Consider the following 16,237-nt stretch of genomic DNA (forward strand, 5'->3'; position numbering starts at 1 on the left):
CCAAGTATTGCGGTTGTTTAGGTAACCCAACTATAATGTCAATACATAAGTTAAGTAAATGTTCCTGTAGAACATACACATAAAACACTATTGAAGGGTCCAAGTTGCATATGTGTGGCAGTATACACCATTAAGTTGTGCAGTTTGTTCAACATTGCGTGTACTTCTGTATTCTTTAGGGATACCCATATTATATCAACAGAGTTTTGTTGCCTGAACTATCACGCGCCTACACTAGAATATGGATGGGAAACAATAGTAGATGCTTACTTATACACTCAATAGTGTGAAGTAGGCACTTATACAGTTTCGCAGCAGTAGATGGTTGAAGAATTTGATATAAAGAACTGGAGTAGCTCTGCCCAGAAAATTCATTTTATTCTTTGAAGGGAATACGGCAGGGCACTCCCTGCTGTTAGTAGATAAAAAAAATACTCTGTCCGTTCCATAATATAAGAGTGTTTTGACACTACAGTAGTGTCAAAAATGCTCTTATATTATGGGGTAGTGTCAAAAATGCTCTTATATTATGGGACGGAGGGAGTAGCTTTGAAGAAGAGATGGAACCTATCCTCTTGATGTTCCAAGATAAAGAGATAAGATGATTCTGTCTCTTCTACTTCTTCCTTCTCAATTCAGAAATTCCCTCAAGAGAGCTCCCTGATTATGATCAAACCGGTGCATTAAGATTTAGCACGTAGCACGATCGGACTGCTGCATCCGGAATGTATTTTAGTTGATTTCTGCAAGCCTAAACTAAATACTGTGCTAATGGAGGAACCAAAAAAAATTCACGATTTCCACCATAACTGATTTTATTTGAACAATTAAGATGCAAAGTCTAGACTGCAAAATGTAGTTAGAGTCCTTGCTGGAAGAATTGATCATCTAAATTCTCATATCCACAACCACCTTGATCCTTCTACAAACTGAATGTTAAACATTTGCCTCTTCAACATGCAGGAGCTAGTAAGGCGTGATGCCAGTAAACAAGGAGGATTCTCGCTGATATTTGTACTGGTGTGTGGGCTGCTTAGCATCATTCTGGGCTATCTTGTAAAGAAATGAGGGTTTCAGTTTCATGTTCAGTCTAATGATTTAATTCCTACAGTAAATAAAAGGTAACATCTCGTGGTGTTCGTCGTCGGCCAGCTACCAAGGTTACAGGGAACAGTATTTTTATTTCCCCTTTTTGAAACTTCAGATCAAACCAAGCTTGACGAAGTTTGCAAATGTCCAATTGATGGGGCATGTCCTGTGGAGTGGCATCTAATTTGATCCATAATGTATTGTAACTATTGATATTAACTAATTGCCCTTGATTGTATGAATTGTTTATTGTCAGCTTCAGTGTGGATGTACCAAACAGTACCTGTCCAAATCTAAATATACGTTTGCTTGATTTTTCTTTTTGAAATAAACATCCTCTTTATTTATTAGTAATAATGGTTACATCGTCTATAAGAAAATTTACAATATCGTTCATAGGTTCCTCAAACCAGTCCCTTGTCTCAGAAAATTTGGCTACTCGAATTGGTTGGTACTCCCTCCGTCCGAAAAAACTTGTCCCTCAAATGGATGTATCTAGCACCATATTTGAGAAAAAACAGAGATAGTAGCAGACTTTGAAAGTCCAAAGCAACAACTCTAGCAGTATAGTGCAACACATTGGAGCGTTTTTTTTACAAAGTGCAGACTGTACCCCAAACAATTGTGTACACCAAGTAAGAGTTGATAAAATTTACAAGAACAGACGGCGTGATTGCAGGATCGGCACACTACACTAATACACTTGCTTGTCTTGCAGTAGAAAAAAATACACAAGCTAATCACTAATGAATCTTTATATTGAGATATTCTTGAACTGCTTGAAAGTTCATCCAATGGCACTTGAGCCGTGGCTTTTTGCCTCCGCATTGATCTTTCAAAATATTTGCATGCAAGTTAGTGACGTCCATCTTCGGTTTTCTGAGTAATAGAGAAAAAGATCAGCAAACAGAAAAGTTGATTGTCTTCAAAAGAACTAAACTAGAAAAGTTGATTGTCTTCAAAAGAACTAAACTAGATCTGCAAATGGTCTGACTGTCGCTCCTCTAGTAGAGTTCAGGATCATAAAACAAACTACCAACAGAAAATTTCAACAAATTTCTATTTTCAAGCATCAGCAAAGGAGCAGCATTACCAGCAAATTGCCGTAAACATACGATGCTTACCATTGCAAAACTATCTTACTAAGTTACAACATCTAATTTGCAGGAGGATAATTAGGCAGTTAGGCTAGATATGAAACCCAACAGAAACATATGGAAAAACCAAAATACGAAAGAGAGAAGAAACAAAAAGTAAACGAAGCATAATAGACTAGGTTAAGGTTTCGGCACATGATTGCAAATCTCCATGTAGTCCTATGAATAGCCAACTCTCTACTTATCTCGGTACTATCCAATCCTTCAACTCCCTTTTTACCGCCTCCTCCCTGTCAACTTTGGTCGCCCCTGACACTTAGGCTCCTTTGATTCAAAGGAAATTTTTAGGATTTGATTCCTCAAGAATTTTTTTTACATAAATTGTTTGATTCGTAAGATTGGAGTCCTTAGGAAATTTTCTAAGTATTGGTTTGCACCTTATTTTGGAGGGAAATTTACATCCACTTAATGTAAAATTCTTTTATTTTTCCCATGTCATCAAATACATTTTTATCCAAATTCTATAATTTCTGAATCCTATAGGAGTCCCAGAGGACATACTATTCCAATCATGTATTTTTCCTATACAACAACAACAACAACAAAGCCTTTAGTCCCAAACAAGTTGGGGTAGGCTAGAGGTGAAACCCATAAGAACTCGCAACCAACTCATGGCTCTGGCACATGGATAGCAAGCTTCCACGCACCCCTGTCCATAGCTAGCTCTTTGTCGATACTCCAATCCTTCAGGTCTCTCTTAACGGACTCCTCCCATGTCAAATTCGGTCGACCCCGCCCTCTCTTGACATTCTCCGCACGCTTTAGCCGTCCGCTATGCACTGGAGCTTCTGGAGGCCTGCGCTGAATATGCCCAAACCATCTCAGACGATGTTGGACAAGCTTCTCCTCAATTGGTGCTACCCCAACTCTATCTCGTATATCATCATTCCGGACTCGATCCTTCCTCGTGTGGCCACACATCCATCTCAACATACGCATCTCCGCCACACCTAACTGTTGAACATGTTGCCTTTTAGTCGGCCAACACTCCGCGCCATACAACATTGCGGGTCGAACCGCCGTCCTGTAGAACTTGCCTTTTAGCTTTTGTGGCACTCTCTTGTCACAGAGAATGCCAGAAGCTTGGCGCCACTTCATCCATCCGGCTTTGATTCGATGGTTCACATCTTCATCAATACCCCCATCCTCCTGCAACATTGACCCCAAATACCGAAAGGTGTCCTTCCGAGGTACCACCTGGCCATCAAGGCTAACCTCCTCCTCCTCACACCTAGTAGTACTGAAACCGCACATCATGTACTCCGTTTTAGTTCTACTAAGCCTAAACCCTTTCGATTCCAAGGTTTGTCTCCATAACTCTAACTTCCTATTTACCCCCGTCCGACTATCGTCAACTAGCACCACATCATCCGCAAAGAGCATACACCATGGGATATCTCCTTGTATATCCCTAGTGACCTCATCCATCACCAATGCAAACAGATAAGGGCTCAAAGCTGACCCCTGATGCAGTCCTATCTTAATCGGGAAGTCATCAGTGTCGACATCACTTGTTCGAACACTTGTCACAACATTATCGTACATGTCCTTGATGAGGGTAATGTACTTTGCTGGAACTTTGTGTTTCTCCAAGGCCCACCACATGACATTCCGCGGTATCTTATCATAGGCCTTCTCCAAGTCAATGAACACCATATGCAAGTCCTTCTTTTGCTCCCTATATCTCTCCATAAGTTGTCGTACAAAGAAAATGGCTTCCATGGTCGACCTCCCAGGCATGAAACCAAACTGATTTTTGGTCACGCTTGTCATTCTTCTTAAGCGGTGCTCAATGACTCTCTCCCATAGCTTCATTGTATGGCTCATCAGCTTAATTCCACGGTAATTAGTACAACTCTGAACATCCCCCTTGTTCTTGAAGATTGGTACTAATATACTCCGTCTCCATTCTTCTGGCATCTTGTTTGCCCGAAAAATGAGGTTGAAAAGCTTGGTTAGCCATACTATCGCTATGTCCCCGAGACCTTTCCACACCTCAATGGGGATACAATCAGGGCCCATCGCCTTGCCTCCTTTCATCCTTTTTAAAGCCTCCTTCACCTCAGACTCCTGGATGCGCCGCACAAAACGCATGCTGGTCTCATCAAAGGAGTCGTCCAGTTCAATGGTAGAACTCTCATTCTCCCCATTGAACAGCTTGTCGAAGTACTCCCGCCATCTATGTTTAATCTCCTCGTCCTTCACCAAGAGTTGGCCTGCTCCGTCCTTGATGCATTTGACTAGGCCAATATCCCTTGTCTTTCTCTCCCGGATCTTAGCCATCTTATAGATGTCCCTTTCACCTTCCTTCGTGCCTAACCGTTGGTAGAGGTCCTCATATGCCCGACCCCTTGCTTCACCAACAGCTCGCTTTGCGGCCTTCTTCGCCATCTTGTACTTCTCTATGTTGTCTGCACTCCTATCCAGGTATAGGCGTCTGAAGCAATCTTTCTTCTCTTTAATCGCCTTCTGGACATCATCATTCCACCACCAGGTATCCTTATCTTCGCTTCTCCTTCCCCTGGACACTTCAAACTCCTCTGAGGCCACCTTACGAATGCAAGTCGCCATCTTCATCCACACATTGTCCGCATCCCCTCCTTCCTCCCAAGGGCCCTCCTTAATTACCCTCTCCTTGAACACCTGAGCTACCTCCCCCTTGAGCTTCCACCACTTCGTTCTAGCGACTTTGGCACGCTTATCCCGCTGGACACGAATCCGAAAGCGGAAGTCAGCAACCACCAGCTTATGCTGGGGTACAACACACTCTCCAGGTATCACCTTACAGTCTTGGCACGCACGCCTATCTTCTCTTCTCGAGAGGATGAAATCAATCTGGCTAGAGTGTTGGCCACTACTAAAAGTCACCAGATGTGATTCACTCTTTCTAAAGAGGGTGTTAGCTACAATCATGTTGTAGGCTAGAGCAAAGCTTAAGACATCTTCTCCTTCTTGATTCCTGATGCCATAGCCAAAGCCCCCATGCGCCCCTTCAAAACCTGTGTTAGATGTACCCACGTGGCCATTGAGGTCTCCTCCTATGAAGAGCTTCTCACCAATCGGTACACTCCTAACCATGTCTTCCAAGCCTTCCCAGAACTCCCTCTTGGTGTTCTCATTCTGGCCTACTTGCGGGGCATACGCGCTGATAACATTGAGAACCAAGTCCTCAACTACCAGCTTGACCAGGATAATCCGGTCCCCACGTCTCTTGACGTCTACCACTCCATACTTGAGGCTCTTGTTGATCAAGATGCCTACGCCTATCCATGTGTTTTAAAAATCATGTGAATCAAAGAGGCTATTTTAGAATCCCACTATTTAACAGGTGCTTCTGGAGACTCCGTTGGATATGGCCAAACCACCTTAGAAGGTGTTGGACAAGCTAAATATTATGTATGGAACATATTCATCACCAATTTGCAACGAAGGATTCTTTCGTTTTTGGTGTGAGCATATTTACACCCTCAAACAAACATCGCCTGAGCCGCCCCCGCCCCCTGGAGGCGACGACGGGTGTTCGCTTCGTGCAGCGAGGACGGCCGACCATGGTCATCGTTTGTGGCGGGGAGGCCGACAGCGTCCATGTCACCTATCTCCACCGTTGATGGGCGTATCTCTCCTTCCTATGGCGGTGGACTCTACGCACGGTCATCGGCCAGGGCGAAATCTCTGCATGGTTTGCCGTTGCTGGCAGCAACGACGCCGGCGGGTGTCGTGTCCTTCTTGGGGGCGCCGCTGTCATGGCCCTGACCATGTCCCTCCTCAAACGCCAGGGAAACCATTGTTCCGGCTCCCCAGAACAGGCGGCGGCGTCACGACAGCGGTACCTTCATGAAGGCGCTGCCTTGGCTGTTCGTGGAATCCTCGGAGCTGGAGTTTGGGGCGTCTTTTTTTTGGTGTGGGTTGCCTCTTACGACATGGGCCTCCAGGGCGCTATGTATGCCATCGCCAGCGCATCCTGCACATCTTCTTCAGGTCCGGCTAGATCCTGCCACCCACTTGCCGACTCCTCTAGGTGCTATGTGGTGGGAGGTACATTGATCCAGTCCGTTCTGTAGTCGTCGTTGTGATTTGGTTGTGGCTTGCAACGATAGTGACGCGGCCTGTTTGCTTTGTGCCCCGTCTTCTTCGCCTTTGTGGCTGGAGTTTGGGCAAGGCGAGTTCTCTCTTTCTCGTGTGTAGTATGTGTGGTTCTAATCCCAGGGATTAGCATGGTGTGTTGCCTTTTCGCATTGTATTCGAATCGTGGATGGGTCTCTGATGGATAAGTCTGTGTACTAGGGTCCTTGTGGGGCTGCAGCACATGGTCCTTGTGGCAGTTAGGAGGATAAAGTCCTGGACCATCAAGGACTGGCTGTTAGGATAGAGTTCTGTTCTTGACCATCAAGGACTGTCAGTTAGCATCTTAGACTAGCATCTTAGACCAGCATCTTAGCATATGCCTTGGCTGGCTAGCAGCCTATAAATATGTATCCCCAACCCCTCAGGTTGGCATGGCATTGTGTGAGAAATAAACCAACGAAAATTGTCCCAACTCTCCTAGTGTCATCCACATCTATCAATGCTCAGGCTGAAAGGTCTAACAAGTGGTATCAGAGCCTCGTTAACCTGCACCCTGAGCATTTCCTCTGAGCAGCCCAAGTCGGTAGCAGCAGCTGCTCCGTCTGCCTCTGGTTACCTTCCTCCCTCCGGACTGTCGAGCAGCAGCTCGTCTTCATCAGCCTCCTCTTCACGCAACAGCCCCCCTGCAGCGAGCCATGTCTGCAGGTCGCTCTCAGCACACGGCTACCTCGAGCATGCGGCGCCGGCAAGAGGCCGAGCGCGCCGTGGCAGAGGAGCGTGAGCGAGCGGCTGTAGCAGCGGCTGCTGCGGCGGCAAGAGTGTCGAGGCTGGCTGCAGCGGAGCTGGCAGCAGCCAGAGCAGAGGTAGAAGCAGCCAGGGCGAAGGTAGAAGCAGCAGCAGCAGCAGAAGCAGCCCGTGAGGCTACGGCGGATGCCAAGGCACTCCGCGGCAGCCCCGGCAGCTCCAGCAGCTCCGCGCCTGCGGACGACGGCGCCGACGCAGATCGCGCCAAAGTGGCGCAGGAGCGGACGGCGCAGTGGGCAGCCGAGCACGCCCGCGCTCCAGGTGGAGGCGCGCACCGCGACGGCGGCTGCAACGACCAGGACCGCGGCCTCTACGAGGTCCGGACTGTGGTCAGGGATGTTGGTTCCAGTGTTGGGTGGCCTACCCTCACTAAAACCAACTACGTCGAGTGGGCCGGGATCATGAAGGTCAGGCTCCAGGTGCGGCGCATGTGGGAGGCAGTCCAGGACAGCAACGTCGACCACCTAGAGGATCGACGGGCGCTGGACACCCTCATCGCCGCAGTCCCGCCCGAGATGCAGTTCTCGCTTTCCAACAAGCGGACTGCCAAGGAGGCTTGGGACGCCATCGCCGCAGCACGCATCGGCAGCGACCGTGCTCGCAAGTCCACCCTGCAGGCACTTCGTAAGGAGTGGGAGAACCTGGGCTTCAAGCCAGGTGAGGACGTTGATGACTTTGCTCTCCGTCTCAACACTCTGCTGCAGAAGATGGTGAAGTTTGGCGATGCCACCTACACCGAGGAGAGAGCTGTCGAGAAGCTTTTTCGGTGCATTCCCGAGAAGTACAAGCAGATGGCTCGCTCGATCGAGTCGTTGCTGGACCTCTCCACGATGACGATCGAGGAGGCGATAGGTCGACTCAAGGTCGTCGACACCGACGAGCCACAGCCCCCCTCGGGGCCCGTCACCACCGGCGGGAAGCTGCTCCTAACTCGGGAGCAGTGGGATCCCAGCCTTGGTGACAAGAAGAAGGGGGAGCCTTCCTCCTCGACGGGCGGCCGCAAGCGTAGCAAGCAGCGTAAGGCGCGAAGAGGCCCCCCGGGCAGGGCACAAGGACGTGCCGAAGGTGACGCCCGCGGAGGCGCCAAGGACGGCGCCGCTGGCAAGCCCAGGCCGGCACAAGACAACAGTTGCCACAACTGTGGCCGGTTTGGCCATTGGGCCAATGAGTGTCGGCAACCACGACAAGGCCAGGCTCACGTCGCACAGGCGAAGGAGGAGGAGACGGCTCTGTTCATGGCGCATGCAAGCATTGAGCTACCCTCGGCGACTCCAGTCGCAAAGGCTTTCATCCACCTTGATGAGCCAAAAGCACACGCTCTTCTCGGCGATGGCTCCGGGAAGGACAAGGCTACGGGGTGGTGCCTCGACACCGGTGCCACCCACCACATGACCGGTAGAAGGGAATTCTTCGCCGAGCTCGACTCCGATGCGCGAGGCTCCGTCAAGTTCGGGGATGCCTCCGCTGTGGAGATAAAGGGCGTCGGCTCCGTCATCTTCACCACCAAGATGGGAGAGCACCGGCTGCTCACCGGTGTCTACTACATCCCCGCGCTAAGGAATTCCATCATCAGCTTGGGACAGCTGGATGAGAACGGCTCACGCGTGCTGATTGAGCATGGGGTCCTACGCATCTGGGATCGCCAGCGTCGCCTTCTCGCCAAGGTGCCCAGAGGTGAAAATCGACTCTACGTCCTTGATGTGCAGGTGGCACAACCGGTCTGTCTCGCTGTCCGTCGAGACGACGAGGCGTGGCGGTGGCATGAGCGCTTTGGGCACCTTCACTTTGAGGCCCTGAAGCGTCTAAGTGCCAAGGAGATGGTGCGAGGCCTGCCATGCCTCGACCATGTGGAGCAGTTCTGCGACATCTGCGTACTGACAAAGCAGAGACGACTCCCCTTTCCCCAACAGGCGAGTTTTCGGGCTAACGAGAAGCTGGAGCTCGTGCACGGAGACCTGTGCGGCCCGATGACGCCAGCCACACCAGGAGGTCGACGCTACTTCCTGCTGCTCGTCGACGATCTCTCCCGCTACATGTGGGTGATGATCCTCGGCAGTAAGGGAGAAGCGGCGGACGCCATCAGGCGCGCGCAGGTTGGTGTGGAGGCGGAGAGCGGCCGCAAATTGCGCGTGTTGCGCACTGACAACGGCGGCGAGTTCACGGCGGCTGAATTCGCGTCGTACTGCGCCGATGAGGGCATCCAGCGCCACTACTCCGCGCCGTACAGCCCGCAGCAAAACGGCGTCGTCGAGCGGCGCAACCAGACGGTTGTGGGGATGGCTCGGGCTCTCCTCAAGCAGAGAGGGATGCCGGCTGTCTTCTGGGGAGAGGCGGTGCTAACGGCCGTCTACATCCTCAACCGCTCTCCTACTAAGGCACTCGACGACAGAACTCCGTACGAGGCCTGGCATGGGCGGAAGCCGGCGGTCTCTCATTTGCGGGTCTTTGGCTGCCTTGCGTTCGCCAAGGAGCTCGGCCACATCGGCAAGCTCGACGACAGGAGCACTCCGGGAGTCTTCATCGGCTACGCGGAGGGCTCAAAGGCCTACCGCATCCTCGACCCAAAGACACAACGTGTGCGCACAGCGCGAGACGTCGTGTTCAACGAAGGGCGAGGGTGGCAATGGGACAAGGCGGTGGACGACGGCTCGACGCCGACGTATGACGACTTCATTGTCGAGTACGCTCACTTCAAGGAAGCTGGGGGAGCAAGCAGCTCCTCTTCACCGGGCACGTCTACCCCGGCCCCCAAAACTACATCGACTCCGGCGCCTGCTACACCGACGACACCACAACCAGCGACGCCGCATACTCCAGCCCCGGCGGTCGCCACTCCGGGCTCGTCTTCATCAGCACCAGCTCACGCAGAGCACAACCCGATGAAGTTCGCTTCCCCGCTCACTCACGACGAGGAGCGGGTCGACGCATGGTATGGAGGCGAACCGCTGCGGTACCGTACGATGGATAATGTGCTCGGCGACCAGCCGGTGCCAGGACTGGTGCCACGTGACCTGGAGGCGCAGCTACAGCTCGTGTGTGAAGACGGCGAACCACGGTCCTTTGCAGAGGCCAAGAGAGACGCGGCATGGCGCGCCGCGATGAAGTTGGAGATGGATGCGGTCGAGCAAAACCGCACCTGGGAGCTTGCTGATCTCCCTCGAGGTCACCGCGCAATCACCCTTAAGTGGGTGTTCAAGCTGAAGAGGGATGGAGCCGGCGCCATCATCAAGCACAAGGCTCGTTTGGTGGCCCGAGGCTTCTTGCAGCAGGAAGGAGTCGACTTCGACGACGCTTTCGCTCCCGTGGCACGGATGGAGTCCGTGCGACTTCTCCTTGCGCTGGCTGCCCAAGAGGGCTGGCGTGTCCACCACATGGACGTTAAGTCGGCATTCCTCAATGGCGACTTGAAGGAGGAAGTCTACGTGCATCAGCCACCGGGGTCTACGATTCCCGGCCAGGAGGGCAAGGTGCTCCGCCTGCGCAAGGCTCTCTATGGCCTGCGGCAGGCACCCAGGGCGTGGAACGCCAAGCTGGACTCCACGCTGAAGAAGATGGGTTTCGAGCAGAGCCCGCATGAGGCTGCCGTCTACCGACGGGGGAGTGGAGGAAATGCCCTGCTGGTGGGCGTCTACGTTGACGACCTGGTGATCACCGGCACCAAAGATGCAGAGGTGGCGGCGTTCAAGGAAGACATGAAGGCTACGTTCCAGATGAGTGACCTGGGGCTCCTCTCCTTCTATCTAGGGATTGAGGTGCACCAGGACCACTCCGGGATCGCGCTTCGACAGTCCGCCTACGCCAAGCGCATCGTTGAGCTAGCTGGGCTCACCGACTGCCATCCAGCTCTCACTCTGATGGAGGAGAGGCTGAAACTAAGTCGCGACAGCACGACGGAGGAAGTGGATGCTACGCAGTACCGACGCCTTGTGGGGAGCCTTCGCTACCTCACTCACACACGGCCGGACTTGGCATTCTCCGTCGGCTATGTCAGTCGGTTCATGGAGCGACCAACGTCGGAACACCAGCAGGCAGTGAAGAGGATCGTCCGCTACATAGCAGGGACCCTCGACCACGGCCTCCATTACCCTAGGTGCCCTGGGGCGGCACACTTCGTCGGGTACAGCGACAGCGACCACGCCGGCGACATCGACACCAGCAAGAGCACGAGCGGGATCCTCCTCTTCCTCGGCAAGTGTCTCGTGAGCTGGCAATCAGTCAAGCAGCAGGTGGTGGCCCTGTCCAGCTGTGAGGCTGAGTACATAGCGGCCTCCACCGCCTGTACTCAGGCGCTCTGGCTTGCTCGACTGCTTGGTGATCTTCTCGTTCAAGACACCAGAACGGTGCAGCTCCTGGTGGACAGCAAGTCCGCCCTGGCCCTGGCAAAGAACCCCGTGTTCCACGAACGGAGCAAGCACATCCGACTGAGGTATCACTTCATCCGCAGCTGTGTCGAAGAAGGGAGCATCGAGGCGAGCTACATCAACACCAAGGATCAGCTCGCAGACCTGCTCACCAAGCCCCTTGGGAGGGTCAAGTTCCTCGAACTTTGCTCCAGGATTGGGATGATTCAACTCTCCCACAAGACGACGTACAAGACTTAGGGGGAGAATGATGGATAAGTCTGTGTACTAGGGTCCTTGTGGGGCTGCAGCACATGGTCCTTGTGGCAGTTAGGAGGATAAAGTCCTGGACCATCAAGGACTGGCTGTTAGGATAGAGTTCTGTTCTTGACCATCAAGGACTGTCAGTTAGCATCTTAGACTAGCATCTTAGACTAGCATCTTAGACCAGCATCTTAGCATATGCCTTGGCTGGCTAGCAGCCTATAAATATGTATCCCCAACCCCTCAGGTTGGCATGGCATTGTGTGAGAAATAAACCAACGAAAATTGTCCCAACTCTCCTAGTGTCATCCACATCTATCAATGCTCAGGCTGAAAGGTCTAACAGTCTCTTCACCCTTTCTTCTATCAATATATGATACGCATGCTTGTGCGTATTCGAGAGAAAAGAAAACAATTGCTTTTCTGTTTGCACAAGTCCACAGGATCAGAACAATGGAACGTAATTGCATGATGTGACATGAATTAATCCAACTTGTTGCTCAGTACAATGCACATAAACAGAGTGAGAGTAAAACATGAACAATTAATGATTCTATTTAAGCTTGGACTGCAGCCTTATAATCTATCTTTTTGTGTCAATCCAAAATTTAAAACCAAACAGGTATTGAAATATCGTACCTCCAGTAATCATCCATTGCAGATCCTGCAGATAAAATCACACAGACCCTTGCATCATCGACGCATATACCTGCATCCAAGAAATACACAGAAACAATCATGATGGAATCACAACAAAAATTAATGAAATCACAACAAGTGCCTTCTACAATGACACTACCTCGACGAGTACCCCCGGTCTGGCTGCCTCTCCTTCCTTGCTGTAGTAGCAAGCAAGGCTCGCTCACGCTCCTTCTCCTTGGCCTCCCTCTTCCTCCTCTCCTCTCTAAGCTCCTCGATACTCTTCTTCCCTCCACTCCTCTTCTCCCCGTTGCCTTCGGCGTAATCTCTCCTCTCCTTAGAGGAGGAAGCCAAAGGCTTCGACATGTACCAGGGCGTAGCCACGCCCTTGCCGGCGAGGCCATAACCCAGCTTGTACTTCTCGTCGTCAGGCCCCGCCGTCCTAACCTCCTCCTCCTTCTTACGCTTCTTAGGGTTTGGCTTAGTGTCTGTCGCAGGCTCCCTCTCCCGAGCTGCGCCTCTCCCGCCGCTAGCGGAGGCAAGCGCGGCGAAGTCGGCGGCCCCACCGCCGCCGGAGAAGAGGTTGATGTGGTCTCCGTCGGAGACGACGGGGGATGGATCCGCGGGCCGGGCGGCAGGGGGTGGGGGCCGCGGCCGGGCGACCTGGTCCGCGGACCGGGCGGAGGAGGGGGGTGGAGATGGGGCACGGGGAGGGGAGGGCGAGTCGGACTGGAGGCCCCGGTTGCGGCGGAGCGCGACGAGGCGGGCGTGCGACTCGCGGCGGCGGGTGGCCTCGCGCTGGAGCTGGTCCTGGCGGGCGGCCTCGGCCTCGTCGACGCGGACCTTCTCCTGGTTGTCGAACCTGTAGACGTTCCACCGCTTCTGCGGCAGGATGTTCAGCCCGCCGTGCCCGCCCATCTCCGCCTACCGGAGCAGGTTCCTCGCCGACGACCGAGGCGGTTGGGTGGGGTGCTCCGGCGAGTGGGAGATTGGGGATTTGCAGCCTCGTTCCCCACGGGTTGCGGTTTTGCTTTGCGCCCGTGCCGGAAACGAGGCTGGGCCACGGGCCGACGGCTTTTCCTTTTCTGCCAGAATCGAAATTCTAGGCCCAACAGCCCAACTGCCGTCTCTGGGGTTCAAGGCTGTGACGTCACCCTCTCACTTCCGGCCCCCGCTTTTTGTTTCCATGGAGCGGCTGAAATCGGCGGTGCCGGCCGATATCCGGCGAGCCGTCGGCGAGGGCACGACCCGCGACCTCCCTTCCACCACTTCTCTCCTTCTCGCCTTCCTCGATGACCTCCCTCTATTCCACCAGGTAACCACCGAGCCCGCCGCTTCACTATTATTCTGTGCTCATGGCCGGGGCACTAGCCACCAGCGTAGCTAGGTCGCTGGTCTCAGTGATTGTTTCGTGCCATCTCTCAGGTCATCGGCGAGCTGACAGACCCGGAGCTCGCGCTGTGCCGCAAGGACAAGGGGAGGGCGGCGGAGCTGAAGGGCCGGGGCAATGCCTGCTTCTCCAGGAGGGAGTTCGAGCAAGCCCTTGGGTTCTATTCACAGGTAATTTGTAAGTTGTAACCACAGACTTGAAATTTGTAATTTGTAATTTGTAATTTGTCAATGCGGCTCATTGCACCTGTGCTGTGAAAAAAGAGAGGGTTTTGTTCCAAACCATGTGCAGAAGTAACTCGGTTGTTCAGCAGTGAAGTCTGTGGGGTTGTTCACTTGTTTGGTTGTTAAAACAGTGTCAACTTGATTTATTAGAATTGACCCCAGTTCCTCTTAGTCACATTTTATTGAATTCGTGATAATAGGCTTTTCTTTTGTTTGTATTTCTGCAGGCGCTGCGTTACGCCCCGATTAGTTCTGATGGCACTGATGATATCTTGGTACCTGCATTATATGTCAACCGTGCCTCCACTATGCATGTGAGTATTTGATACATCTGTTTGCAGAATCTTGGGAGGCAGGCACTAAACTTGTCCTATTTAGTTACATTGTGAAAAATTGAACGTAATGTTAAAAATCTAACGTCAGATTTTTTTTAACCATGGCAAATTGAACGTTTTTTATGGCAAATTTAGTTGTCACAAGGATGGCAATTTGCTTTAGCAAGCATGGCAAATCCAGGCAAAAACTGAACATGTCACGGATTTGCCATGCTTGCTAAAGGAAGTCCCATCCTCGCGACTACTAAATTTGCCATAAAAACGTTTGATTTTCCATGCTAAAAAATCTGACGTTTGATTGTAGCGAAATCGAAAATGATTTGCTTTTTCCTGTTTCCTGAGGTGTCCTTGCATATATTCTAATGGATTTTCTGAATTTTGCAGAAATTGGGCCTCCTGGAAGAGTGTCTGCGGGATTGCGACAGGGCCATCTCTGTTTCACCTAATTATGCGAAGGTAGTAGGAGTGTGATAGTTGTAACAATGCAACTTACGCGTAATGTTTGTTTCTCTGTTTTTGAGAATTCAAGCTCCAGCATGGAAGTCAAATCATTGTTTTAGTTTGACCTGTTTCTGTGTTTCAGGCATGGTACAGGAGGGGAATGGTAAATGCATCTTTGAAGAATTATTCATCTGCCATGCATGATCTAGAGGTTGCATTGAGCATGGAAGTGACTTCTTCTGGGAAGAGCAACATAGAACAAGAGTTGAAGTTGATATTGTTAAAGCCTCAATGTGTGAACGAAGTTGGAAGATCAAGCGGTGATTGCAAGGATGCAGGATTGGCACATACAGGTTGGAACTTTGGGCACACATACAACTTTTTTGGATTTGTACCTAATACTAAGTGACAGATAATATTTGTCTAACTGGCAGCAGAACCACATAAGGTTGTCCTTGAGTGTATTGCAACGCCCAACAAAGGTAGAGGAATGACATCTCCAAATGATATTCCTCCGACCTCCTTGATTCATGTTGAGGATCCTCTTGCTGCGGTATGATCTAGATTTATCTCTTCAATTGTATACACCAAATGCTGTGTCCCAACCTTCCTGTTGTCCTATTTATTTTCGAAGGCCATATCAAGTTGCCAAAATCTTTTGTGTGGTTCACATATGAATTGATTAAATTATGTGTTTATTTGAGGTGCATACAATACAAGATTGTTTTATGAAGCCAGGCATTTAACTCTATGTGCTTTGTGTGCAATTATTTGTTGTGTTTGTTTTTCGCAAAATTGTCAATAATCTTAAGCTGAAGTTTTGTATGTCTCTTACTTGTAACAGTTGTATGCAGATTATCCTGAAATCTTGCCGGGAGACTCACTGCCATTATTGCTTTAGTGAAGCACCTGCAGATGTTGTGTTCTGCCCCTTGTGTACAATACCAGTTTATTGTTCAAGAAAGTGCCAAGAGCAAGCTGTAGGCGGAATCTCTTGGAATCAAGATACTTATCTTAAATCTAACAGTAATGCAGTTGATCTTGGAATACTGAGCCTAACTTCTACAGGGTGCATGGCTCCGAACTCTAAACAGATTGCTGAACATAGGCACGAATGTGGAGGTGCCCATTGGGCAGCTGTTTTGCCAGCTGATATAGTTTTAGCTGGGCGACTAATGGCACAATACATAGACAGCAGAATGCTGACTGGAAAGAGCTCTGCCATCTCCGGTCCAAATTTGGTAAAAAAAACTTATATTTTTCATACGAGCTTACCATTTTCTGGTGCTGTTAGCATTAGATATTGTAACATAAGTATCTCTCTAAAACAAGATATATAGCCAACGGCGGAGCTTAGTGTGTTGCTGGGGGGGCTGTGGCCCCCCCATGATTGGCACATGCAAGCATATATTTTTTAGAGAGAGAGCTTAGGTTATGAAACTTTGTGTGTTTGCCTCCCCCCCACACACACACTAGTTCAAATATTCTA

At 50.9% G+C, this 16,237-nt stretch overlaps 3 protein-coding genes across 7 annotated transcripts in view; 2 read left to right on the forward strand and 1 right to left on the reverse strand.

Moving 5' to 3' along the window:
• Positions 1 to 1,407, forward strand: part of LOC119336989 (vesicle-associated protein 1-2-like) — a 3,774-nt gene extending 2,367 nt beyond the window's left edge. The window contains exons 9-10 of one of the 2 annotated variants that reach the window (XR_005162954.1): positions 964 to 1,121; positions 1,205 to 1,407. Coding sequence is in view for 1 of the 2 variants with exons in the window: in XM_037609083.1 (XP_037464980.1) it covers positions 964 to 1,068 (105 nt within the window). In the remaining variant the exon portion in view is untranslated. Of the gene's footprint in view, positions 1 to 963 lie in introns of both variants that reach the window. The other variant, XM_037609083.1, reaches the window with a different exon arrangement.
• A 206-nt stretch (positions 1,408 to 1,613) lies between these two features.
• Positions 1,614 to 13,382, reverse strand: LOC119336997 (hepatoma-derived growth factor-related protein 2-like). The gene is made up of 3 exons (XM_037609095.1): positions 12,519 to 13,382; positions 12,359 to 12,428; positions 1,614 to 1,968 (listed from the first exon to the last, which is right to left on the reverse strand). The coding sequence occupies exons 1-2, from the start codon at positions 13,274 to 13,276 to the stop codon at positions 12,413 to 12,415; spliced, it is 774 nt and encodes a 257-aa protein (XP_037464992.1). The 5' UTR covers positions 13,277 to 13,382; the 3' UTR covers positions 1,614 to 1,968; positions 12,359 to 12,412.
• Positions 13,383 to 13,448: 66 nt separating this feature from the next.
• LOC119336961 (SET and MYND domain-containing protein 4-like) overlaps positions 13,449 to 16,237 on the forward strand; it is a 5,819-nt gene continuing 3,030 nt past the window's right edge. The window contains exons 1-7 of one of the 4 annotated variants that reach the window (XM_037609052.1): positions 13,449 to 13,673; positions 13,784 to 13,918; positions 14,200 to 14,286; positions 14,692 to 14,763; positions 14,891 to 15,101; positions 15,183 to 15,301; positions 15,603 to 15,989. In XM_037609052.1, coding sequence (XP_037464949.1) covers positions 13,545 to 13,673; positions 13,784 to 13,918; positions 14,200 to 14,286; positions 14,692 to 14,763; positions 14,891 to 15,101; positions 15,183 to 15,301; positions 15,603 to 15,989 — 1,140 coding nt within the window. In that variant the 5' untranslated portion in view covers positions 13,449 to 13,544. Of the gene's footprint in view, positions 13,674 to 13,783; positions 13,919 to 14,199; positions 14,287 to 14,691; positions 14,764 to 14,890; positions 15,102 to 15,182; positions 15,302 to 15,592; positions 15,990 to 16,237 lie in introns of those variants that run through there. The other 3 variants (XM_037609059.1, XM_037609064.1, XM_037609072.1) reach the window with 3 other exon arrangements.

This window comes from Triticum dicoccoides, chromosome 1B (genome assembly GCF_002162155.2).
Source record: "Triticum dicoccoides isolate Atlit2015 ecotype Zavitan chromosome 1B, WEW_v2.0, whole genome shotgun sequence".
Taxonomy (NCBI): Eukaryota; Viridiplantae; Streptophyta; class Magnoliopsida; order Poales; family Poaceae; genus Triticum; species Triticum dicoccoides.